Raw genomic sequence first — 26,939 nt, 5'->3', positions numbered from 1 at the left:
CCAATTTCTCTTGAACTTTGTAAAGTTTAAGTGAAATCCCAAGTGCTGACTTTAATGGAGTTCTCATTTGCTGCAAGCTGATAGATAATGCAAAGTGAGTTGAAAAGTACCTTATCAGATTTCTATTAAATTTGTGATGGGGAAAACCCCATAAAATTTTTCTTTTCTCTGAGTATGTGCCCAGGGTCTAGAATCATCTTAACATAAGTCAAGAGATGCTTTTGAAGATCGATAGATTTAATTCAATGATTTCTGAACTCTTAAAATTCCTTTAAAATGCATATGTAGCTATCCATTGTTACTTGCAAAGTACCTTGTTGTCACAAAACTCATTTTCAATACACCTGCAAGCCACTTTTTGTAATCTTAAAATTTTAGTGTTGATGGTTCTTATGTTTATAACCCAAGCACCCATGACACAATAATATTGGTTGAAGTAAGCTGAACTTGACTCCTTTCAGAATCACCATGGTGTTATATAATAAGAGCTTGGATGTCTGTCCCACTCTGCAGCACACTAAACTTTGGGCATTTGGTTTTGCTTAATTTTGAACAGTAAGTAATGTATATACTTCCTAAAACTTTTAACATTTTGATCTCACTGGAAAACAATGACTGCAGGTTGAAATTATTTTTAATTAAATTCTATCAGCTCCTGGCTGAATGTCCCAAAGTTAAGCCTTTTAATTAACTTGTCACTTTAGGCCCAAGGTCCTAATGACTATGGTCTTAAATATAATCTGGATGCTGTGTTTCATGACTATGAATCCTAAAACATCTCACACCAGGGAAAAAACAGTTATTCTGCATTGAGGAAGGTTCATGTTCTCACCCTTTCCCTAACCCAAGCAACACGGTTCATGAGAAAAGAATTATGTTGAGAACCTAGACAAGAATTTTGTTGCTTCCATAATGGCAATAAGGATTCTCCAAGACACTCCTTTCTTGCTGTTGAATATTCTATGAAGAGGATAGTGTTTTTAATTATGACCAGCCTCTGGAATTGCACAGAACAGGGGCATGTGTGACATGTAAAGAGGTCAAGATGCTGAGGCTGCCATGTCCCATTCTCAGTTTGCTCTGGTTGGAATGCTCTAAAGTTTGGAAAACCCCAAGGGATAGCATCAGCTTCTGCAGTATTCATGTCTGAAGCCAGAAGAGTCACTTGTGAACTATCTCATCTTGGTAATTACCAGTAGGCAGAGCATAAGTCTGTATAAATGGATCACCTCCAGTACATGAGAGATGCGGCACATATCTTATCATTTCCATGCATCTTGAATTAAACAGTCCAATGTTTATCAAGAAAGTTTTCTTTTAACTTTTGAACATATAAATATACTTGACTTAAGGACTTGGAATGCTTTGGGGGATCTTTGTGATAACTATGATCAGAGAGAATCTTTTCAGAGGTACTTTCTTTGTATCTTAGTTACATTTCCCTAATAGATTTTGAATCTGTGCTTCTGAATTTCAGCCTTTGCCTGGATCCTGAGACATAAAGTGTTGGCTATGATAATGCTGGAAATTGAAACTGTTAGCATCATTTGGGGGGGGGGTGGATAATATTAAATAAACTAAGCATGCTTTTTCAATAATGAAATTTGCAAGTGAATGGATATCAGTTTTATTATTTAAGAGACCCATCTTATTATTTAAGGAAATGAATATCTTCTTACTAACTCAAAGCTGTTTTTTTTTAGATGAATTTATTTTAAAACTGCCAACTGTCTATTTCAATGTAGAGAAGTATTTCAAGTGGCCAAGTTAAGAGTCCCATTCTTCTGATGGCAGTTGGGATGCCATCCCATCATAGTAAATTTTCCTTAGATACTTCCTGCCTTCTTAAAAGAGGTTCCTCTCATGGGTTTTGTGCCAAGGGTGATTAGAGGTAATTTCCAACAAATTCAGCAAGTTACTCTAGCTCTTTTTTTTTTTTTTTTTTTACATTGATAGTTTTCATGTATAATGTTCACTATGCATAGGAAGCATTTGCTATGTGGCAGGTCAAGTTTTTTATAAACATTATCTGACTTGATCCTGAACACAACTCAATAAGGGTACTATTATAGGCCCTACTTTTAAAGAGAAAGCTAAAGTCAAAAAGCTGAAATATATTACTTAAAGCCAAAAAATATCAGTGTTTTCAGACATGGCTGTAGATGAACTAGAAGCCCAAACTTTTAGCCTCTCTACTAGACTCAGTAAAATTTTGACATCATCAGATTGTTAGGGTGGACCTAGAATATTACAGGAAAAGTTTAAAACAAAAGTGTGATCAAATCCCCTTCCGAGGACCCCATCCGTCCAGCAGAGAGATTGGCAGTAAAGTCCTGATGACTCATTTTTGCTCCAGCCGAGTCTCATCTGACTCTTCTTTCCTCTCCAGTGATAGGCAGGGAGAGAATGCAGGAGCAAAATAACAGTGAAGGCAGAGACCAAAGAGGAAAGACCACTACCTACTGGTGATGAGAAATTCCACAGCAAGAAATCAGACAAAGACGCCAAACTTCTGCTTCACATCCACAGTCTGCATTACTAGAATGCCAAATAGGAAGACATTCCGTCCATAGGACAGAGTGAAATACAAGAATAAAAGAAGGAACAAAGCAGAACATTACATTTTCTTTATCTTCAAATTTTATAAGAAGCTGTAGCTCATCCATCTGGGTCTGGGCTGTTATTTCTCTATTTGCACAGGTAATTCTACCAAATTTATGATAAAAAAGAGCAGATACATGCACGTGTGCAAGTGATTCACTTTGCTGTATATCTGAAACTAACATTGTAAACCAACTATAACTCCAATAAATTTTTTTTAAAAAAAGGAACAGAAGAAGTATTTCTTTTAAAATAAAAAAAATGGTTTTGAATGAAACATATAAAAACCCACTAATGTACTGTTTACTTTAGAGTGTCTTAACTAAGAGCTGGTCATTAGACAGAAATAATGAATACTGAGAAACAGTCATGAGCAGAAAGTAGTGTCCTGTCATCTCTTGAGAAACCCTTGTTATTATGGCCCATTAACAAGAACTTTCCTCCCCAATACACCAATATTTCATTCTCCCTTATTGGTTGTGTTTCATATGAATTATCACTTTTACTTATGGAAGCTCTAGTAGTGTGTATATGTATATAATGTATATACAACAAATGCATTTATTCACCACTCTAAACCTTTTCAAGGCCCCGATTTTAGTTATTTTGATCTGAAAATCTAAAAAATAAAAAATAATGCATATCCATACTGGGACATTATATTTGAGAAATGGAGATTATTGGAGGCAAACAGAAGACTTCATAGAAGGAAACACTAAAACACTCATCTTGCATCCTTTTTTTTTTTTTTTTCTCATCCAACAGATTCACGGGCGATATCCACATATGGCCATATAACTACAGCCAATAGGATCTGAGACAGTAAATTCATTTAGTCCAATCTGTGACAGCTGTCTTTCTGAAACATTGCCCTTAGATAGCTGGTGCATATTTGTGCCTTGTTAGATTCCAGAATGAAGACAGATTGTAAGATTGAGACTATTGGCAGCCATGGACTCAGGAATATTCTTACAAGGGAAGCTGGAACCCTGTTTTCTACTGTGTCTTCACAGAAAACTATGATGTATTTGATCCATTTAATCAGTGCAGTCAACAGTTCAAAGTGGAGAGCTTTTTGGCATGGACCATCTAACTCGATTGTCTGTATAGATTAAATAAAATGTGTGGACTGCCAAATCTCTAACTGTATTTCATGCCAAAGAGAACCTGTCAAAAAGAAGAATTGTCTTAGAGAAGCTACTTAGAAGACTGACATTTTACAAAGGAAATCTTGACATTTAGCAAAGATCAAAAAGACCAACATATTGGTGATGACATTATAGAAACATAATCTTCAGGAAAATATTCTCGGGTCATTGTTAATATATCATGTCCAAGGAACTACACAGAAGTGAAAAGTAGATCACCCATTTTTCTCCACGGTCTTTTGAGTCTTTTAAGTTTGAGATTAAGCTTACTGGCTCCATATTTTCTTAAAGAGTTTAAACTTCTGAAAATTAACAAAAAACAGCTGTCATTTTGTTGTGTTGATTCAAAAGGTGTAAGTATTATGAGAAGAGTTAAAAAAAACAGAGAGAGAAAGTATGATGTAAAGAGCATTTAGTAAGAAGAAATTATGAGAAATAAAGAGTCCATTTTAGGGCTTGACTTCCTGTGGCGATAAAGCAATGAAATGAAGGTGGAAACTATATTTTAACTCCAAAGATAATTTTGAGGTTAACATTAGAGGGTAAAAATGGAACAATTAATTCTCTTACAGACATGGAAAGTCTTGGATGTTCACATAAGGTGCTTTGATCAGAGGTAGCATTTAAATTACATTATATGATGAATTAAACAAGTGATGGTTTTCCTTCGATGAGGCTGTAAATATTTGCTTGAAAACAGAATGTTACATACAGTAGGGCCATCTTCCACGATGGCCTTAATGAACATACCACAGCAGGTTTCGATCCCGTGGGGCGTCTTCCTCGAGATTATGCACACACAAACTCAGGATGGTTTAGTTCTTTCCTCCCTAATGCTTGATTTAGCTTGGATGTCCCTCTCATGTGCAGAGTGGAGGGGCCAGAGAGGAAAGAATTTTGATGACTTTGGGCAGGAACAGGCACTTTCCCAGGAAACCAGAGCTTTCCACGCATTCTCACAGTGACCTGCTTCCACATAGATGGTGGCGTCTAAGCTCAGTGAGGGTCTGAATGGTATGAGACCCAGTTAGGGTAACGGAGTGGTTTCTGCTTCCAGATTTTCTATCTGAAAGAAGAGAAAGTGCAAAGACAGTGAATATTTCAGGTTGGGTTGCAGTACACAGTTATTGGACATCTTCTGCGTCAGAAAATACATTGAGAATCTTCATGTATACTTTCATCTGCAACTCTCAGAGTTTTTCCTAAATATCAAGACATTATTTAATCTCTTGGGTCTTTGTGAATATGCTATTGCACCTGTATACATTGATGAATAAGAATTATACACTAATCATAAAAGAGATATGATATGATGGCTTCTTGAAAAAAAAAAAAAAGTTTAACCCAAACTGTTTCCCTCTGTCCTTGATCCTCTTCCCTCCTTGTCTTCAAATTATTCATGATTTGATCAAAATTTCAAAAGAAAAGCAACACCTCTTTTTGTAGTACCTTTTACGTTCTTTCTTTCTAGATGAAGAACTTTTATTTTTCACCAAACTCACTAAATCAGTGGATTTTTTTTTTTCCTGAAGCCACTGATATGCAGTTCAGAGATATTTTCCCCTCGCTACCCCCACCATAAACCTAGCATATCTGCTGAGCATTAACTGGACATTTGTTCACACACAAAAATGTGGCTTGATATTTTCTAGTAAGGGAGGAGGATCACAGACATGAAGTGAGTTTTACGATGAACAAATAGTTATTGCTGTCATACTTGTTACTTTCATTGAGAAAAAAAGGAGTTGTTTGTATAGTAAGTGGAAAGAGATGAGATTTTTTTTTTTCCTTTAACTTTATTTTGGTAACTTCCACACTTCAGGAAAAGTACAAGAATTAGACTGGTATTAATACAAAGAACACTTGTGCACCTTTTACCCAGATTCACCTACTGTTAACATTGTACCCCATTTGCTTTACCACTTGCTTCCTCTTCTTTTTTTCCTCCTTCAACAGACACACAGACATACAGACACACACATACATAGACACACACACTTTGTCTTATTGAACCATTTGATGCTAAAATTTGATCCCTAAATATTTCACATTGCATCTCTTAGGAGTAAGGAACAGAGAGCTCACTATGGGATCTCTGTGGGAGAGGCAGAGTCTGCCATGACCCCTGGATGCTCCTGTTCGTGCTTGCTGATGGTAGGGCTTGACCAATCTCTGACCCAGAACCATTTCTGCAGTGGTAGCATAGGTGATTAAGTAGGTCAAGCCGACCACAGCGTTGATCACTGTGTGACTGCTTGCTCCTAAGAGGCTGGTTTATTGCTTATTACCAAAGGGACTGAGACATTAGCTCTGGTTCTCCAACTGTGACACAATCATTGTGTGTACAGCCACATCTGGTCCCATTGCATCATCCTTTGCAACAGCTAAAGTTTCTACTGTTCATTGTGCTATGACGACCTAAGTATTTTTATCTACTTTTGGCAGATAAAAGTATCTTGTTTGCTTGCTTGCTTGCTCTGTCATTTCCCCCTTTGGGGTCTTGTTACTTCCTGTCCTCTTCTAAGAGGCTGAGGTTCTTCCCCAACTGGTACAACAAGCAGTATGTCAAGATGAATGATGAGTTTTTGAAAGAGAAAAGACAAGGGCTCATGGAAGAGATGTGAGGATGTGAAGAAACTCCTCGGGAGCTGGTGGCAAATGTTCTGGCCCACGTGGTGAAGAGAGAGGGTGTGAACCCTCCACCCTGTTCTTTGTTGTTGTTGCTGTTTAGCCACTGAGTTGTGTCTGACTCTTTTGTGACCCCATGGACTGCAGCCCTCCAGGCTCCTCTGTCTATGGGATTTCCCAGGCAAGAATACTGGAGTGGGTTGCTATTCCTTTCTGCAGAAGGTTTTCCCGATGCAGAGATCGAACTCGAGTCTCCTGTAAGGGCAGGCAGATTCTGTACCACTGAACCACCAGAGCACTCTTCCCCATCTGTTGATAAACAGGAGTTGAGTGGGTGGATGGATGTAGGCTGAGCCGTGAAGGGTGAACTCTAACCAGATGCCCAAGTGGTGCCATGGTTGCCGCTTGGTCTCCCGTGGGCTAGGGGGCTAGGAGAGCACTCTGAGCCCCACGAGGGAGGAAAGTCCAGCTACATCCAGTCTAAAGTCACAAATAGAAACATCTAGAGGACAGTAAGTCCCTAATATTGAGCACTAACATATAGACTCTTAATGAGAGGGAAAGGAAGCAAGCTCAGGAGCATTTTGATCAACAGACTGAGCAACTTGTACACCCGTGGATGACAAAGGAGTGAGGAAAGTTATGCTCTTAGAGGGTGAATGAAGCACCTAGGCTGTCAAAACCTTGAATGGACTATGACTCAAAAGTGGATTCTGGAGGCAGTAAAGAAAATATTCTTTGCACTATGATTCCCTATTATCATAAATGTAGCCCAGCACTTAATTGCACTGTCCAGCTATTGGAGACAATATGTACCTTATCTATGCATGCATATTGTTGTCTGCAAGTTAATCCGATAACCTGTCAAATTTTGCTGAAGACCTAGGCAGCAGGTGACACCCTGGGGCTTTTCTGAACTACAGATTTCTGTAAGAGGAGGCAGCCTCCGTGAGGAGTGTCCCTTGGAACCTTCCTGGGACCATCATTATCCACTTCAGCTGGGGAAGGAACAGCTCAGGCTTTGGAGCTACTGGGAGGTGAAAATGATTAATGCTCTCTTTGTTTCCGAATTCCAGGCTGCAGCCTGGCAGAGCAATCACGTGGTCCACTGGTCGGGGAGCAGCTCTGAGAGCAAAACTGACCTCCTGCAGGGTTTATCACCCCAGTCTGTGTGCTATGAGATCAGAGGAACTCGTGTGGGTTTGGCTGGTCTTGAGTTACTCTACGATACCTAATGTTATTAAAGGCAGCTCTTAAATGTGAAAATCTTGTACATGTACAAACACACACAGACAGATGCAGCCATAGACTCATAACTAGCTGACCTGCTTAGTTGCTAAGATATTTCTCTTGAAAGCTTGCATCTCCCTGACATTTTCTAAGACCAGGCTTTTTTCCTAACTGTAATCACAGTTGCTGTTATAAATTCAGTAAATTTAACATTTGATATAGATATAATATTTTAATCTACCACCAGCTTTCCATTTTTAAAAAGAACTTCTTAAACTGTTAAGTTCTCCAGAAAGTCAACCAGCAAATACCCTTGAGCTATTTTTTAGCCTACTTTGAAAAATAAAGTTTCCAAAAGCTTTTAGGTTCAAACTGAAGCTTATTTGAGGCACTTTTAATCTCTAGTGATACAAAGATTGGTACGTGCTTCCTATCCCTGGAAGCAATTTAAGAGCCTGCCTTTTCCCATTTTATTAATCTCTGGGAGGAAATAGAGGTCCTGGGTGAAGTGACGGGCCCAAGAGTATTGGTGGAGGAAAGCCCCTTTAATGTTTTTATCTTTACTCTTTGTAGCGCTCTCTTCCACTTTTATTTTCTCCTTCCCACCCTTGATGCCACCCAAAGTTGCAGTTGAAGCCAGTACAAGGCTTGGGGTATTTCTGAAGCTGATCAATGTTTTAGTCAGTCATAGACTTCAAAATCCCATTCATTACAGAATCCATAAAAACAGAGCCACCCACCCACAAGAAAACTTTGGGAGTAGATGACTCGTCGGCAAAGATTTCCATTTATGTAAGCAGTAGAGAACTCACCCTCTCTTCCATGTTTCATTGCTAGAATCAGACACTTTGGAATGTAGAGTGTAACAAGGGGTCATACTTTAGTAAGGGGGAATTCAAGGAGAGGTGGAATAATCTGATATTTCAAAGGTTGCTGTTTAACTGCTAAGTCATGTCTGACTCTTCAAGACCCCTTGGACTGTAACCCAACAGGTTCTTCTGTCCATGGGTTTTCCTAGGCAAGTACAGTGGAATGCGTTGCCATTTCCTTCTCCAGGGGATCTTCCTGACCCAGGATCAAACCCATATCTCTTGCATTGGCAGGCTGATTCTTTACCACTGAGCCAGTAATCTGGATTCAAATATGCCATATGCTTCTTTCTGCTTTTAATATGAATTTTTGTTCAATATAATAAATTCTTTTACAAAAGGAAGCTTTGGTGGTTACCTTTTTTGTTGTTCACTAGGAGTAGCTAGTCCCAGGAGCCTGAATGGGGGTAATTAATCAAGACTAGGAATGAGCCTGATTCATTGGCTAGCAAAAGAAGGTAGGAAAGTCCTGTTTGAGAAGAGGTTCCCTAGGCAGCCAGTACCACGAGCTGCCAAACCCACACAGCTGGCACCAGAACCCAAGTTTTTTATTTCTGATCTTGTATTGTTTCACAAGAAGGACTGTAATTATTCAACCTTTGGTATGGTTTTCACAGTTAAATATAGATCACTCTTAAAAGAAACCTATTTTCTAGAGGGACCTTGTTGCATAGCACGGGGAGCTCTGCTAAATTCTCTGTGAAGACCTAGATGGGTGGAGTGGGATCGGGGTGGGAGGGAGGTCCAAGGAGGGGATATATGCGTAGGTATAGCTGATTCTGTTCAATGTCAGCAGGAACTAATACAACATTGAAAAACAATTATACTTCAATAAAAAGAAACGCATTTTCCTCTAAGATGTTTCATTCAAAACAAAAGAAGCTGTCAGTTATAAGGCTTCTTACTAGCAACGTGTAGTTTAAAACACTGAAAACATATCCCAAAGCTATGTAGATTTTTTCCCGCTTTAGGATGGTAACCAGAAAGTGACAAACTTCAAAATGAAACAAAACAAAAGCGAAAACCCAAACAAAATACAATCTGTTCTATTTTCAGAGGTATAAAGTTTCATTATTTTTATTTTTCATTGTTTGTATTTAGACCATACATATTGAATGAGAGAGAATAAGAGATCGATAATCAATTTTAGAATCCTGGTTAATGCCTAGAATTATGAGACCTTGTCATTCGTTCTAGTAAAACATTGAATTTGAAACAGATTTGTGCCTAACTGGAACTAATGCTCTATGGTGGGCTTTTTGAAGTGCTTAGACAAACCATTCTGTGATTTGTTAAAGAGAAAAACAAGTATCATATATTAATGAATATATGTGGAATCTAGAATCATGGTACAGATGAACCTATTTGCTGGGCAACAATAGAGATGCAGACATAGAAAATAGAGATGTGGACACAGGGAAGAAAGGGGAGGGTGGGATGAATTGGGAGTTTAGGATTGAGATATATACACTACTGTGTGTAAAATAGAGAGCTACACGCTAGCAAAGTCATGCTCAAAATTCACCAAGCCAGCCTTCAACAGTGCGTGAACCATGAACTTCCAGATGTTCAAGCTGGGTTTAGAAAACGCAGAGGAACCAGAGATCAAATGGCCAACATCCACTGGATCATTGAAAAAGCAAGAGAGTTCCAGAAAAACATCTATTTCTGCTTTATTGACTATGCCAAAGCCTTTGATTGTGTGGATCACAACAAACTGTGGAAAATTCTCAAAGAGATGGGAATACCAGACCACCTGATCTGCCTCTTGAGAAATCTGTATGCAGGTCAAGAAGCAACAGTTAGAACTGGACATGGAACTACAGATTGGTTCCAAATTGGGAAAGGAGTACGTCAAGGCTATAGATTGTCACCCTGCTTATTTATCTTATATGCAGAGTACCTCACGAGAAATGCTGAGCTGGAAGAAGCACAAGCTGGAATCAAGATTGTCAGGAGAAATATCAATAATTGCAGATGTGCAGATGAAACCACCCTTATGGGATAAAGTGAAGAAGAACTGAAGAGCCTCTTGATGAAAGTGAAAGAAAAGAGTGAAAAAGCTGGCTTAAAACTCAATATTTGGAAAACTAAGATCATGGCATCTGGTCCCATCATTTCATGGCAAATAGATGGGGAAACAATGGAAACAGTGACAGACTTTACTTTTTTGGGCTCCAAAATCATTGTAGATGGCGACTGCAGCCAAGAAATTAAAAGACACTTGGGAGGAAAGTTATGACCAACCCAGATAGCATATTAAAAAGCAGAGACATTACTTGGCCAGCAAAGGTCTGTCTAGTCAAAACTATGGTTTTTCAGTAGTCACATATGGATGTGAGGACTGGACTATAAAGAAAGCTGAGCACTGAAGAATTGGTGCTTTTGAACTGTGGTGTTGGAGAAGACTCTTGAGAGTCTCTTGGACTGCAAGGAGATCCAACTAGTCCATCCTAAAGGAAACTAGTCCTGAATATTCATTGGAAGGACTGATGCTGAAGCTGAAACTCCAGTACTTTGGTCACCTGATGCTGGGAAATATTGAAGGCAGGAGGAGAAGGGGATGACAGAGGATGAGATGGTTGGATGGCATTACCAACTCAATGGATGTGAATTTGAGTAAACTCTGGGAGTTGGTGATGGACAGGGAAGCCTGGTGTGCTGCAGTCCATGGGGTCGCAAAGAGTCGGATACGACTGAGCAACTGAACTGAACTGACCTGAGTGGGAATCTGCTGTGTAGCACAGGGCACTCAGCTCAGTGATCTGTGACAACCTAGATGGGTGGGATGAGGAGTGGGTGGCAGGGAGGTCCAACAGGGAAGGGATCTGTGTATATGTCTAACTAATTCATTTTGTTGTACAGCAGAAATTAACATAATATTGTAATGCAATTATGTCTGTGTTAGTCTCTCTGTCATGTCCAACTCTTTGAGACTCCATGGACTGTAGTCCACCAGGCTTCTCTGTCCATGGGATTCTCCAGGCAAGAATACTGGAGTGGATTGTCATTCCCTTCTCCAGAGGATCTTCCTGACCCAGGGGTTGAACCCTGGTCTCCTGCATTGCATGCAGATTCTTTACCATTTGAACTACAGGGAAGTCCCAGAAATTAAGTACCCCATGGACTTCACAGTCCATGAATTCTCCAGGCCAGAATACTGGAGTGGGTAGCCTTTCCCTTCTCCAGGGGATCTTCCCAATCCAGGGATTGAACCCAGGTCTCCCACATTGTAGGCATATTCTTTACCAGCTGAGGTACTAGGGAAGCCCAAGAATACTGGAGTGGGTAGCCTATCCCTTCTCCAGCAGATCTTCCTGACTCAGGAATTGAACCAGGGTCTCCTGCATTGCAGGAGGATTCTGTACCAGCTGAGCTACCAGAGAAGCTCAATCAAAAACAAAAACAAAAAAAACAGACTGTGTTCAGATAAGTTTGAACAGTTTAGCTTAAAAACAAGACGTGAGTACATATACAGAACTAAATGCAACACATATACATACACACACATAAATACACAATAGGGCTTTTCAGAGCCTTTAAAGTGCTAATCCACAGTATCAGTCCCCATGACCTAAATAAGATATGCAACATTTCTGAATATTCACCTAAAACCTATTTTTTCATGGACCACATATTAGCATTTCACTGTAGTAGTGTTCTGTAAGAACTCAGTGGAACTTGTAAAAACTAAAAAACTTACGAAAGAATCATTTGTTCTGATTCCCTAAATATCAAATCTTAACACTTGAATTTTTGTAGCATCCCATTTTATGGATTCAAAATGTGATGTTTGGACTTTTAAGACTGCCAGTGGCAAGGGAATCCCTGTGTCTCTAGGTTTAGAAAATTAGAGATTCCCATTCAGTTCAGTTCAGTCGTTCAGCTGTGTCTGACTCTGCAACCCCATGCACTGCAGCACGCCAGGCCTCCCTGTCCATCACCAACTTCTGGAGTTTACTCAAAATCATGTCTATTGAATCCGTGATGCCATCCAACCATCTCATCCTCTGTCGTTCCCTTCTCCTCCTGCCTTCAATCTTCCATCAGGGTCTTTTCAAATGAATCAAATGAGATCCCCATTACTGAGTTTCTAATTCCCTATGCTAGTCATTAAACATCATTTGACTGCTTACTCTTACACACAGATACAAAAATACTCTATGAGTACATCTAAACAAACCTGTATAAAGGTCTTATGGCATTCAAACTGTCAGTATATAAATGCTATAATCTAGTTCTCAAAGCCACCACTGAGTGACGGGGAAAACAGACTGGGAGGAGAGTAGGATAGGTCTATAATGTCAAATTTAACTGGATTCATTCCTCAGCCACTACTTTTTACCTATGACCTTGGGCATGTTAATTCCTTAAACATTGATTTCCTCAACTGTAGAGATAATCCATACCTTATATGATTAAATAAGATACTCTGGATACAAACTGGTTAATAAATGTTATTTCTAACAGTCTTATTTTAGATAAGCCTAAATTTATCCAAATGCAAATATTGTAACTCTGTTTTCTTCTTTTCTTTTTTTAGCCATTTTTAACTGAAGTATAGTTAATTTACAATTTTGTGTTAGTTTCAAGTGTACAGCAAAGTGTTTCAGTTATACATGTACATACACATATTTCTTTTCCAGATTCTTTTCCATTATAGCTTATTACAGGATATTGAATATGGTTCCCTGTGCTGTACAATAGATCTTGTTATTTATCTACTTTATATATAGTAGTGGGTATATGTTACTCCCAAACTCCTAATTTGTCTCCTGCCTCCTGTTATCCCCTTTGATAACCATACATTTGTTTTCTCTGTCTGTGAGTCTGTTCCAGTTTTGTAAATATACTCCCTTGTGGCTCAGCTGGTAAAGAATCTGCCTGCAATGCCGGAAACCTGGGTTCGATCCCTGGGTTGGGAAGATCCCCTAGAGAAGGGAAAGGCTACCTACTCAATTTTCTGGCCTGAAGAATTCTATGGACTGTATAGTCCATGGGGTCACAAAGAGCTGGACACAACTGAGCGACTTTCACTTTCATTTGTATCATTTTTATGTAAGTGATATATATGCTATTTGTCTTTCTCTTACTGACTTATTTCACTTAGTATGATCATCTCTGGGTCCATCCATGTTGTTGCAAATGGTGTTAATTTAATTTTTTTTGTGGCTGAGTGATATTCCACTGTATGTATGTATATATATATATATATATATATATATACACACACACACACACACACCACATCTTTATCCATTCATCTCTTAATGTACATTTAGATTACTTGCATGTTTTATGTTACTATAAATAGTGCTGCAATAAACATTGGAGTGCCGTGTATATTTTGAATTAGAGTTTTGTCTGAATATGTGCCCAGGAGTGGGATTGCAGGCTTGTATGATAACTCTACTTTTAGTTTTTTAAAGGAAACTCGTACTATTCTCCATAGTGGCTGTACCAATTTACATTCTCACCAACAGTGTAGGAGGAGGGTTCCTTTTTCTCCATGCCTTCCCCAGCATTTATTGTTTGCAGACTTTGATGATCATTCTGATTTATGTGAAATGATACCTCATTGTAGTTTTACTTTGCAGTTTTCTAATAATTAGTGATGTTGAGCATCTTTCCATGTGCCTGTTGGCCATCCATATATCTTCTTTGGAGAAATGTCTATTCAGGTCAGTTATTACTAGTAGCCAAATATTTTGTGGGAATAAACGTATTTCCAAGTAAACAATATTTTCTTTTCCCAGACTGTAGTCAATTTAAAGAAACATAATTATTTTTTCTGCTACTTATGAATGGTGGGATTCATTTTCAACTTAGATATCCTTTAGTACTACACATGTATAGAGGCACACCTACATCATGCACATGCATGCTCGCTCTCTCTCTCACTCACACACTCATAACTGGGACTGTTTTCCTTTTAAGTCAAAGAATTGCAAGCATAGCCACTTGGACCCCATTCATAAAATATGTATTAATGTAGTCAAGCATGGTAATTTTGTGAGCTATTCTCATTTTGGGTCTTTTGTCATGGAATTAAAATACTTTTCCATCTTAAATTGGCTCTCCAGAGATGTCTTGTAAAAAACATTGAGAGCCGACTTTTAAGAATGATGTAGTTGATTTGACAAACTAGGCTTCCGCTTTTAGTTTAGCTAGGGATAATATAGTTTGTATTAATATAGTATATATAATTAATATATATTATATTATTATAATTAATATATGATTAATTATAATTATATAATTAATATATAATTATTAATTATATAATTAATACAAATGCAAAGTATGTCATTTCTTGACTTACTACTTTGATTAAAATGTCAAGAAACTGCTTTAAAAATAGTAACCAAAGGGTTTAGGAATGGGCTTGCCATATCGATGAGGAGTTGGCAGGAGGTAATGGCACCCCACTCCAGTACTCTTGCCTGCAAAATTCCATGGATGGAGGAGCCTGGTAGGCTGCAGTCCACGGGGTCGCTAAGAGTCAGACACGACTGAGAGACTTCACTTTCACTTTTCACTTTCATGCATCGGAGAAGGAAATGGCAACCCACTCCAGTGTTCTTGCCTGGAGAATCCCAGGGATGGGGGAGCCTGTTGGGCTGCCGTCTATGGGGTCACACAGAGTTGGACATGACTGAAGCGACTTAGCAGCAGCAGCAGCAGCATAACATTAGCTTTATCACTGTTGTCTTACTTTCTCCTATAAGACTCACTGATTGATAAGGCTTTATCAAAGGTTATCTATATCATTTTACTAAACACAAGATTCATTTGGTGAAGAACATTGGGCCAGTCATCTTGACTGAATGGGCTACTCAAGTTAGACACACCAGTAACTGTGATAATATTTGGATGAAGTCATATTTTAATTTGGAGTTTTCAGTTTAGTGCTTTATTCAACATTCAGATTTTTGGACCCTACCCTGACTCAGTGAACCAGTCTTTCTTAGAGTTACTCCAGAATTATTCTGGAGCTCATAGTAAAGCTTGAAATCTTCTGCTTGAGGCCACACCCTAATATTTGAATGCACAATGGTGTTTTGTGGGATAACAGAGGAAAGTTTTGGATTTGTATTAGAATTCTATCTAAAAAGAAGTGATACAAACAGACTTATTTACAAAACAGGAAAAGCCTTTCAGAGAATGAATTTATGGTTGCTGAGGGGAAGGTTGAAGGGAAGGGATGGTTAGGGAGTTTGGGATAGACATATACACACTGCTCTATTTAAAATAGATAACCAACAAGGACCTACTGTATAAAACAGGGAACTCTTCTCATTGTTGTGCAGCAGGCTGGATGGGAGGGGAGTTTGGGGGATAATGGTAAATGTATATGTATGGCTGAATCCCTTTGGTATCCATCTGAAACTATTACAGCATTGTTAATACTCCAGTACAAAATAAAAAGTTAAGAAAATATTAGAATTCTACATGTCTGTCTGAGTTTTACCTCTTACTGATGATTTGATATTGTATAATTATTAACCTCCCTGAACATTTATTTTTTTCATGTTTACCCATTAGGGTTATTATTAGAAGCTGATATGATAAAAGTCCTTTTTAATCAGCATGCTATTATATAAGATACCATTATTATTAATATTATAGCTATAGCTAATACAGACTCTGAATACTAATAACAATCCAGTAGATATAATAGAATTCTCTTTTCCAATATAATGTTACGCATTAAAAATCAATCTTTTGTCAAAACAAAAATGCATTTGAGAATATGATTAGGGTGGAAACCACACAGGAAGGCAGGTCAGTAGTGGCCGACATCTCAGGTCTGAGCTGGACCTGGACTGATTTGAGCAAACGATGGAAGTGTTTTGAAGCCAAGTAGAATCCAATGAGGACAACAAAAGGGTGGTACACATACAAAGAAATTAAACTGCACTGACAGCAAATGGAAAATGAATACCTTTACCTAAGTCTACCTAACAAAGATCTAGAAGACTTAAAGACAACAAGTTGAACACAAATCACGCATTATCCTGGAGCAGTAGGCTGGACCCTGGAATGCACAAAAGAATATGAACCTATCTTTTTTTTTTTTTCCCCACAATGAGCCAGGACATGACCTCTTTAGGGCACTGAGTCTCGTTCTTGATTTCCTCATCACTAGCATTTATTTAAAATTAGAAGACAAGCACAAAGGTAAGAAAATTTTTGAAAGGTGTAACTGGATTAGAGGACTAGAGACTGGAGGGAAAAAATGAAGAATCCCTCCTGTGAATATTTTCCTCTTATTGAAGGGTAAGTATGAAATAAGTCAGGGTGTCACACGATCCTTTAGCTTGTCAATCAGTTCCAAGAAAAGGATCATTCTGGCCCCTTCCATATCTCCTGAAATACCAAGAGCCCTCCGAGGTCATTCAGGTATTCAGATACTTGGAGGTACATGGAAGACTGAGGCAGATGTGGTTTGTCCTCCAGGAAGCTGTGACTTGCCTGCCCCAGGCAGAATGTGCTACTGTAGATGGTGATCACATGTGGCCACAGTGACTTCCCTCCCTAAATCCACATCCTTTTGCAATGCAACTGCAGCTCCAGACATCTATAGGTGGAGTCTGTTTTCCCATCCTTTGAGTCTGGAACCTGTGATCACCTGATCACCATGGGAACACTCCTGGGCTAACATGAATGACAGAAGATGCGGATCCATGAAGAGCCAGCCATTCTTACTATGGCCACTAGATCAGCTGGCTGACAGCCCAGCTGAGACTGGGGAGAACTGCCTATCTTAGCTCAGCCCAAATCACTGATCAATAGAATTGTAAACTAAGTAAATGGCTTCTGTCAGCCAATAAATTTTGGAATGATTTGTTATGCAGCTAGAACTGACCAAGTAGCCCTTACCTATCTATATGACTCAAAGTTTATTCTGGGCACAAAACTTTCTTATAAGGTTTATTGAATTACCTTGATAACTGCCACCTCTCCACTTGACTTTGCGTTGTATGGACATGGTCTCAGTATACAGTTGTCAGAGTACAGACACCCTGGGAAGGTTTGATATTGGATCTCTGATCTGCAGAATATGAAGTTGACTAATGTGCTTGAGATGTGACATAGATAGAATAACACATTTCGTGGAGAAAATACAAAGACAAAGTCAGGACATAAATATCTACAATGGTATACATTTAAAACAAGCAGTTAAAAAGTTAATATGAATCCAATTAGCTCTGTCTCATAACATGATGGCTCATGAGTTAAAAGAAAAAAGAAAGAACAAAACCTGCCTGTCAGATACTGAATTTATAAACTAATCAACTATGTCCTATATATTCTGTGTGCTCAATTGCTTAGTTGTGGCTGATTCTTTGTGGCCTCATGGACTGTAGACTCTCAGGCTCCTCTGTCCATGGGATTTTCCAGGCAATAGTGGAGTGGATTGCCATTTCCTCCTCCAGGGGATCTTCCCGACCAAGGGATCAAACCCATGTTTCGTGTGTCTCCTTCATTGGCAGGCAGATTCTGTACCACTAACCCCACACAGACAACCATAAAGTCTCCAATTTTTTCCTGAAATAATTTTACCATTTTGATATATTATTGATGTGATCATCAAAGGCTTGTATATTGTTCTAGGTGTATGTGTGTAACTGCCTTGATTCTAATGATGACACACCAATGGAGAGATCTTTGATTTATCTTAATTTTCAGATATGTCAGTATGTCTTTTCCTCTTTCCCCAGCAGCAGCTCTTCTCTGTCAAACTCTCCCAGCTGGGCATTTTGGGAAAGCAGCCAGCTCTAGGGCTAATGTGTTTCTGCTGTTATCTGACACTGATGCTGCTTCATAGAGGCAGCAATGAAGATAAGCCCTAATTGGATGTATTTTTAAGACAAACCTTTTAGTTACTCAGAACAGAGCTCCCCTAATTAGCTTCCTTTCTCCTCTGTCTGGCTGTGCAAGGACCACACGGATGTGGAAAGGCAGGATTTGGAGGGGACTCAAGGGCAGTGGCAGGACAGCTGGAGGGCATTCATGGTGAACTCAGGAAACACACTCCAGCAGACAGGCTGGGAGCTGTCTTGCCAGGAGAGCAAGGCAAGTGAAGGACGCTGAGAGGATCAAATGTGACACGAAGCTCCGGCAATATCCAGGGTATGAGACCAATATCCACACTCCAAAGGAGAGAGAAGGTATGAGCTGGTGCTTAAGGAGAAAGAACTAATCCTTTGTAATGGCCATCGTCTTGTTCCAATGGAACTATATTTCTCCAATATATTTGAACCATAGTTTAGGACTGAGATATTTGAAAATATTTGAACCATAGTTTAGGACTGAGAGTTTGAAGTTGCATTCTTTAATGTATTATCCTCGCCTTAGAGAAAAATCTATTTAAATGCCTACCCACTTTAAGTTATTCACAAGATTTCCATAGCCACTGAGAAGGGGCTATGCTTAGCAAAAGGAACAGGCTTAGAGGTCTTGATGATGAAGGAAAAAAAAAAAAAGAAAGGAGCAGAGTAGGAAAACATTTCTTTCTGGCTTTCCTTTCGGAAATGGAATTAGAAATGAGACATAATAAGTTAATCACTTCCCTTTGGTTGGAAGTAGGTCTGCCATCATTACCTCATGCTCCCTAGGGCTTGCCAGTTCCTGGGTTCATGTGAGCGTGATTTAATATTGAGGGTATGAGGATTAATGCCCCTGTGACAGATCCATCTGGGCCATATTGCATTAGTCCTGCAGTCAATTAGAAGGGTGAGCCTGGGGTGGGGTCGGTTCGGTGGCGGTAGTGGGAGAAGAGAAAGCAGAGATGAAGCAGCTGCATCTTAAGGAAGTCAGGCTCTCCTTCTGGCCCCTTGATTTGGCTTCCAGGTGATTGTCATGGAGCCATCTGTTCCCATGGTTGCTCCCTGATCCTAGAAACTTTATCTAAGCTTCTAACATGAGGATTTACTTTCACAGGGAGTTTGCATTTGAGCTCTGTTTTATAAAATTACATAAGCCATGATTTGGGGGATGCCAGCACCATTATTTGGAAATTTACTTGCTTACATTGATAAGTAAGTGACTGATTTACTTAACAGGTTGGAGGCCAAATTTTCGAAATCAGAGGCTGAACAGGCAACAGTAGCCTAGGGACAGATGTTTTTCTCTTTTCTTTTTTTTTGATTTCTTGAGTGATTATACTGCTGTGTGTAAATCTGGCCTCTTCCATGCAGGCTCCCGTCTGTACTCTTTTATGTGTAGGGATACATCTTCCAGGAAATAGTCTCTCTTTATGATATTAACCTCAAGGGGCATGTTGACTGGGCTTCCCAGGTGGGTTGGCGGTAAAGAATCCACCTGCCAATGCAGGAGATGCGGGTTTGATCCCTAGGTCAGAGGGATCCCCTGGAAGAGGAAATGGAAAACCCACTCCAAATTCTTGCCTGGGAAATCCCAGGGACAGAGGAACTTGGTGGGCTACAGTCAGTTATAAAACTAATTTAGTTTATAACTACTGTTTTATATTAGTTTATAACTAATTTTTATACTAATATAACTAATACTGTTATAAAACTAACTTAGTTCTATGAAGTAATAGGTTTGAGTTCAGGTATGAAAATTTACAAGTTAATGACTTCACAAAGTAAAGGTGTCCATTTGACTTTCTTTCTCCTTTTCTGTGACCCTGGGAACATGGTCCCCCATAACCACAGTGGGCAAAATGCTGATGCTTTCTTTGCAACCACAGAACCAGAGCAGGACTGGCTTTAGAGAAGTGACAGGGACTTCACTTGGGGATAGAGGTAGATGCCACGGAAGCACTGTGGCAGAGCTAGTGGTCACTTAATTCTATACCCCCTGCTAAATTTCCCAGCCTCCTTTGCCCTTGGTTAGGGCTTTATGACCAGTTTGGTCCAAAGGACTGTAGTTGAAAGTCAAATGTGTTATGTCAAAGTTAAGGCAGTTAAGAGTCTGTGCGCCTTTCCCTGTCTCTCTCTCTCTATTCATCCCCACGCTGATCTTTGTCGTCGTCATGTTAGTTACTTCAGGCATGTCTGACTCTCTGTGACCCCATGGACTATAGCCCGCCAGACTCTCCTTTCTGGATTTTATAGGCAAGCATACTGGAGTGGTTGCCATTTCTTTCTCCAGGGGATCTTTCCAACCCAGGGATCAAACCCGGGTCTCCTGCATTGCAGACAGACTCGTTACTATCTGAGCCACCAGGGAAGCCCACCAATTATAAAGGCCATCTATTCCTGGTGGAATATCCATGAGCTGAAGGAAGGCAGTGTGTCCTCCGCTGGGCTTTGTATTCTAGTGAACAAGCAATAAAACCATTATATTAAGCTAAAAAAGAAGTGACAGGGATGTTGGAATGATATGCATGAAACACCTAATATTAGGGGAAACAGAATTCTAGATTAGGATCTCTTCTTCAATGTGCTGAAGTCATTAATCTTGTGTAGACGAAAAGGCTGTGGCAACACAGACTTCTAGAAGATTTATGGATTTCTAATTGGAATGTCTCTATATCTATATGATTATGTGCAAAATACATAGAGCTTGGTTTATATAATGAAGTGTCCCTCGGTCACAGTGATCATAATTTCCTCCTTTCCTCCCTCCCTCCTTGTACTGACCTCAACCCCTGAGTTACTGGTCCACTTCTAATAGATTCTAATGCTGGACTTTAAAAAGCTCTGTAATTTTTATGTCATCCCCGGTAGGTACACCCAGTCCTAAAAGCTGCATACCTGATGGTTAGTCCTATCCACCGTATTGGCTGTGGAGGGGTGGTCTCTGGTGTTCTGACGAATTCGAGTGGAGTTTTGCTGCTCAATGGTGGAGGAAGTTGGGATACAGAACTCTCTGAAGCATCGTTTGAAGTTTTCATCCAGAAATGCATAAAGGACGGGGTTCAGGCAACTGTTGGTATAACCTAGAGCGATGCAGAAGTGCCAGGAAACGGTCTGGAAAGTAGTTTCCGGGATTGTGATCAAGGCTTTAATGATGACGTAGATGTGAATGGGCGTCCAGCAGACAATGAACACAGCCACAACCACCAGCACCATCCTGGTGATTCTTCGCAGGTTCCTGTCCTTTTCTTTGGAGCCAGAGAGCATGCGGACACTCTTGAGGCGTAAGATCATCAGCCCATAACACACTGTAATGATGAGGATAGGCATGATGAAGGCAAAGATGAAAACACAGATTTTCAGCAGGTTTTCCCAGTACCACGTTGGGTGAGAGAATGTTAGTGTACAATCTATGGAACCTAGAGAAAAAGAATTATAAGGAGGAATTAGCAGGAACATTTAATGCTATCATCAGGTGTTAATATTGCCATTTTGCTTTCTAATTTATAGCCTTGACCCGAGTTAACTTATGGCTCTTGCTACACAAATCCTGGAAGGAAGATTTAAAGAATTCATGGAAAAAAACTCAGATCTCTCTTGATTTTTCCAAATATGTCATTTGGTTGTCCACTTTGATGATGTTATGTATCTCTCGCCACAAGCTAGATTCTCTATGGAGTCTAAGTTGACATAAAAATATAATCACTGTCCAGACTCTACAGGGGTTTCCAGCTACTGGGTGCCTTCACTCCACTTTTTTTTCTCTTGTTCTGGCTTCCTGAAGAGCTTGTGGGATCTCAGTTTTCCTACCCAGGGCACCACAGTGAAAGTGCCAAGCCCTAAGCAATGGACCAGCAGCAAATTCCCTTAACTCCTCTTTTTGATGCGTGGTTTATCATTCTGAAATAAGGTCTAAAAAGATACACTTGTCATGTAGGCAGTCACTTGACATTTTCAAACAAGCCTCCACTTAATGTTCTTTGGGTCTAAGCTCTAATTACTCTTTAAAGGTCTGTGTTCTTATGCTGCCATCGTTTGGATGAAGTAAGTGCAGAAGAATCAGGAATGGATAGATTTTGGTTTATATTCTTTCTAAATTGTTCACTGGACTTAAAATTTTAGGGGAAAATTCCTATTTCAAAATATTCAAAAGTATTTTATGAGAAGAATCATGAAAACTACAGTTTGCATAGCCTGGACCACTCTGTAATCTACTTGGCTCATGGCGTCACCAACATATCTATCTGTATACTCTCCATTCCCAAGGCCCGCAGCATCACTAACCTTGCCGGTACTTTGTCGTTGCCATGAACATCACAGGCAGACCAATGGCTGAAGAGAGGATCCAGTTGCAGATGTTGATGATCTTGGCATTACGGGGAGTGCGGAAATCCAGGGCCTTGACAGGATGGCAGACTGCAATGTAGCGATCCACACTCATGGTGCAGAGGGTGAATATGCTGGTGAACATATTGTAGTAATCTATGGAGATCACAATCTTGCACAGGATGGTTCCAAACGGCCATGTTCCCATCAGGTAATTGACACTCTGGAAAGGCAGGGTACTGGTTGCCAGGGCATCTGCCAGGGCGAGGTTGAAAATATAGATGTTGGTGGCAGTCTTCATTTTGGTGTACCTAGTAGATGAGGGAAAAGCAGTTGCAGAGTCAGAAAAAAACCCCATCAGTGTGAAATGCAATGAAGTTTTTAGTAAAAAAAAAATTGAAAACTGAAAGGCAAAAAGCAAACAACCCTTCCAAATCCAAAGCAAAAACAATTGCAAGGATTAGTGGAAAGCATCTGATTAGATATAAACTCTTTCAGAGTACTGCTGTTGCTGCTAAGTCGCTTCAGTCATGTCTGACTCTGCGCGACCCCATAGACGGCAGCCCGCCAGGCTCCCCCATCCCTGGGATTCTCCAAGCAAGAACACTGGAGTGGGTTGCCATTTCCTTCTCCAGTGCATGAAAGTGAAAAGTGAAAGTGAAGCCGCTCAGTCGTGTCCGACTCTTCGCGACCCCATGGGCTGCAGCCTACCAGGGTCCTCCATCCATGGGATTTTCCAGGCAAGAGTACTGGAGTGGGGTGCCATTGCCTTATCCGCTTTCAGAGTACTAGGTTGCCCATTTATAATCATGTGCCTATTTCTCTACTTATCGGTTTTGCTATCTGTAAGATGGTTATAAGAATAGCTGCCATACTGATTTATTGGTTTATTTGCTTTTTTAAAAAAATGTACCAGGCACTGTGATAAGTGTAATAGACTCAGGGAGCACTCAGTCAAGTATCTATACAGTGGGTAATAATACATTTAATTCTAAGTAAGTAGGAGAAAAATTTCAGATATACAACTAAAACTACGGAACAATGTAATTGTACAAGAGTATATATGTGTGTGTGTGTGTGTGTGTGTGTGCTTGCCAGGCGGCTCAGTGGTAAAGAATCTGCCTGCCAATGCTGGAGACGTGGGTTTGATCTCTGAAGAGGCAAACCAATTTGATTGTAGCGTGCTTGTGAGCTAAGTCACTCAGTCATGTCTGACTCTTTGTGACCCATGGCCTGTAGCCCGCCAGGCTCTTCTGTCTATGGGATTCTCCAGGCAAGATTAATGGAGGGGGTTGCTATTTCCTTCTCCAGGGGATCTTCCCAACCCAAATCTTCTGTAGTAAAAAATCAAAAATGAAATAAAAGATACGACTTTTAAGACCTTTGAGTAATTGACCTTGATGCTCAAGAAGTTTTAAACTTTTTGATGTTGTTTATTAGCAGAAATTTCTCCCTCAAAGCAGAAAGAAAACAAAAATAAACCAACCTCCCCAAACCTTGCTAGCTAAACCATAGCACACTCGACTGCATTAGTCCCCGTCTCAGGCAATAGACATACATTCCACAGCTTATCTTTAGTACAATGCTTTATGTTAAATAATCAGTTTCTTTACTGTCAGTTTATGACTCATCATACTTCTAACCTTTTCTTCAGGCTCATCTTAGCCCTACGTGTTTATTAATGTATGATTATTTCAGTTAAAAAAGCCTTTCCTCCTTTAGAATGAGATGTTTTGTGAAACAAAATTAGGTTAGAGTCTCACATCATAAAAGAAAAAGTAAATATTTGTCTATAAAAGTTATTTCACTTGGCATCTTATGGGAACAATGATGTTTCATTTTCTCCATTTATTCAAAGATCCTTCCTCTACAGACAGGCAGTATTCTTATCTCAGTTACTCACACTTTGAATCACAGCAACATATAAAAAGGGGTTCAGCAGTTTCCAAAATATGTGAATGAATAATACAAGACTAAAGGTCTGAGAATTCCAGTTGCCTCCAGTATAGCCTCAAAGGCTTCAATCTAAAACAATAGTCTGATCAGAAAGGGGGTCATGCTGTCCAGCAAACATGAGCTTTTCATTTTGTTCTGTTCTATGTGGTGGTATGAACATTGCCCCCGGAAAGTGACATGAATGATTAGACTCACACTACAAGCTATCGGAGTGTGTACACCAGAGTTAGCAAGCGTGCCAAAGAAGGGAACCGAAGGAAGGGCCACCTTTCTTGTTCAGTTTACCTGGGTGGGTCTGAGTTGAACTCCTGGATGTCAATACACAATCCTTCACCCATCCTTCAGGCCTTTTACTTCTTACCAAGTCATAGATGAATTTGGTGGCGAAGTGGACAAAACAAACTGGGAGGGATAGGTGACATATTCCCAGAGTGTCTCCCCTGGACTATAGGGCCTTCCTGACGTTGATCATTCCTGCTGTAGTCACTGAATTGGGTCTTTTCCTCTAGGTAGTGGGCCAAGCTATTTTTCTGCTTCCTAGTTATCCTATGGAAATTTTCCTAGTATGTATTTCTGAAATTTTGTTCTAAGTGATATAGTAACTTATTTGCAATATGAATCCAAATGAATTGCCATAAAACTATTTAAAAAATATATTCTCAGAACCTTCAATGATTGATCCAACAGAGTGATTTTTATGGAGCTTTCAGGTGATATTTTAGGGAAAGGGCGTCAGGAAGCTCATTTCATGGGCAGCTCATCTATTCTTCTGTGCTCCATATATATCTTTTGTTTGTAAATGTCCTTCCTTGTTTGTGGCTATAATTCCTATTTATTTTCAAACCCGTTCTTCAAGCTATTTCCCCAGTTACCAAAACCTCATTGAATTTTGACCCACATGTACTAAATGAAGCCACCCTGAATTAACTACTTTTGCAGAGATAGGCTTTGTAAACCTTTTGTTATTCTATTGTGTTTTTGAGTTAATTCTTGAGTTGTGATGACCCTGTCTTTGTCCAAAAACAAAAAAGATCAAGGATGCATGAAAAGAGGATGGACTTCTCTGGTGGCTCAGTGGTCAAGAATCCATCTGCCAGTGCAGGAGACAGAAGAGATGCAGGTTCAATCTCTGGGTTCGGAAAATCCCCTGAAGGAGGAAATGGCAACCCATTTCAGTATACTTGCCTGTATAATCTCATGGACAGAAGATCTTTGTGGGCTACAGCCCATGGGGTCATAAGGGGTTGCAAAGAATCAGACACTACTTAGCATACACCTACCCCACCCACAATCCAGAATCCATCTTGCCAGTTTCGTACACCATCATGAACTTCACATAGCTCTCTACCTATTTTCAGTTCAATTCAATTCAGTCGCTCAGTCGTGTCCAATTCTTTGCGACCCCATGAACCACAGCACACCAGGCCTCCCTGTCCATCACCAACTCCTGGAGTCCACTCAAACTCATGTCCATTGAGTTGGTGCTGCGATCCAACCATCTCATCCTCTGTTGTCCCCTTCTCCTTCTGCCCTCAATCTTTCCCAGCACCAGGGTCTTTTCAAATGAGTCAGCTCTTTGCATCAAGTGGCCAAAGTATTGGAGTTTCAGCCTCAGCATCAGTCCTTCCAATGAACACCCACGACTGATATCCTTTAGGATGGACTGGTCAGATCTCCTTGCAGTCCAAGGGACTCTCAAGAGTCTTCTCCAACACCACAGTTCAAGAGCATCAATTCTTCAGCACTCAGCTTTCTTAACAGTCCAACTCTCACATCCATACATGACTACTGGAAAAACCATAGCCTTGACTAGATGGACCTTTGTTGACAAAGTAATGTCTCTGCTTTTTAATATGCTGTCTAGGTTGGTCATAACTTTCCTTGCAAGGAGTAAGCATCTTTTAATTTCATGGCTGCAATCACCATCTTCAGTGATTTTGGAGCCCCCAAAAATAAAGTCTGATACTGTTTCCACTGTTTCCCCATCTATTTGCCATGAAGTGATGGGACTGGATGCCATGATCTTTGTTTTCTGAATGTTGAGCTTTAAGCCAACTTTTTCACTCTCCTCTTTCACCTTCATCAAGAGGCTCTTTAGTTCCTCTTCACTTTCTGCCTTAAGAGTGGTGTCATCTGCACATCTGAGGTGATTGATATTTCTCCCAGCAATCTTGATTCCAGCTTGTGCTTCTTCCAGCCCAGCGTTTCTCATGATGTACTCTGCATATAAGTTAAATAAGCAAGGTGACAATATACAGCCTTGACATACTCCTTTCCCTATTTGGAACCAGTTTGTTGTTCCATGCCCAGTTCTAGCTATTGCTTCCTGACCTGCATACAGGTTTCTTGAG

At 39.9% G+C, this 26,939-nt stretch overlaps 1 protein-coding gene across 1 annotated transcript in view; it reads right to left on the bottom strand.

Moving 5' to 3' along the window:
• Positions 1 to 2,908: 2,908 nt before the first annotated feature.
• OPRM1 (opioid receptor mu 1) overlaps positions 2,909 to 26,939 on the bottom strand; it is a 58,761-nt gene continuing 34,730 nt past the window's right edge. Inside the window, exons 2-4 of the mRNA XM_061428384.1 lie at positions 22,591 to 22,943; positions 21,205 to 21,725; positions 2,909 to 4,815 (exon numbers count right to left, since the gene is read on the bottom strand). Coding sequence (XP_061284368.1) covers positions 4,777 to 4,815; positions 21,205 to 21,725; positions 22,591 to 22,943 — 913 coding nt within the window. The 3' untranslated portion in view covers positions 2,909 to 4,776. The remainder of the gene's footprint in view (positions 4,816 to 21,204; positions 21,726 to 22,590; positions 22,944 to 26,939) is intronic.

This window comes from Bos javanicus, chromosome 9 (genome assembly GCF_032452875.1).
Source record: "Bos javanicus breed banteng chromosome 9, ARS-OSU_banteng_1.0, whole genome shotgun sequence".
NCBI lineage: Eukaryota > Metazoa > Chordata > Mammalia > Artiodactyla > Bovidae > Bos > Bos javanicus.
The sequence above is the reverse complement of the archived record's forward strand: the minus strand, read 5'-3'. Positions and strand labels throughout refer to the sequence as shown.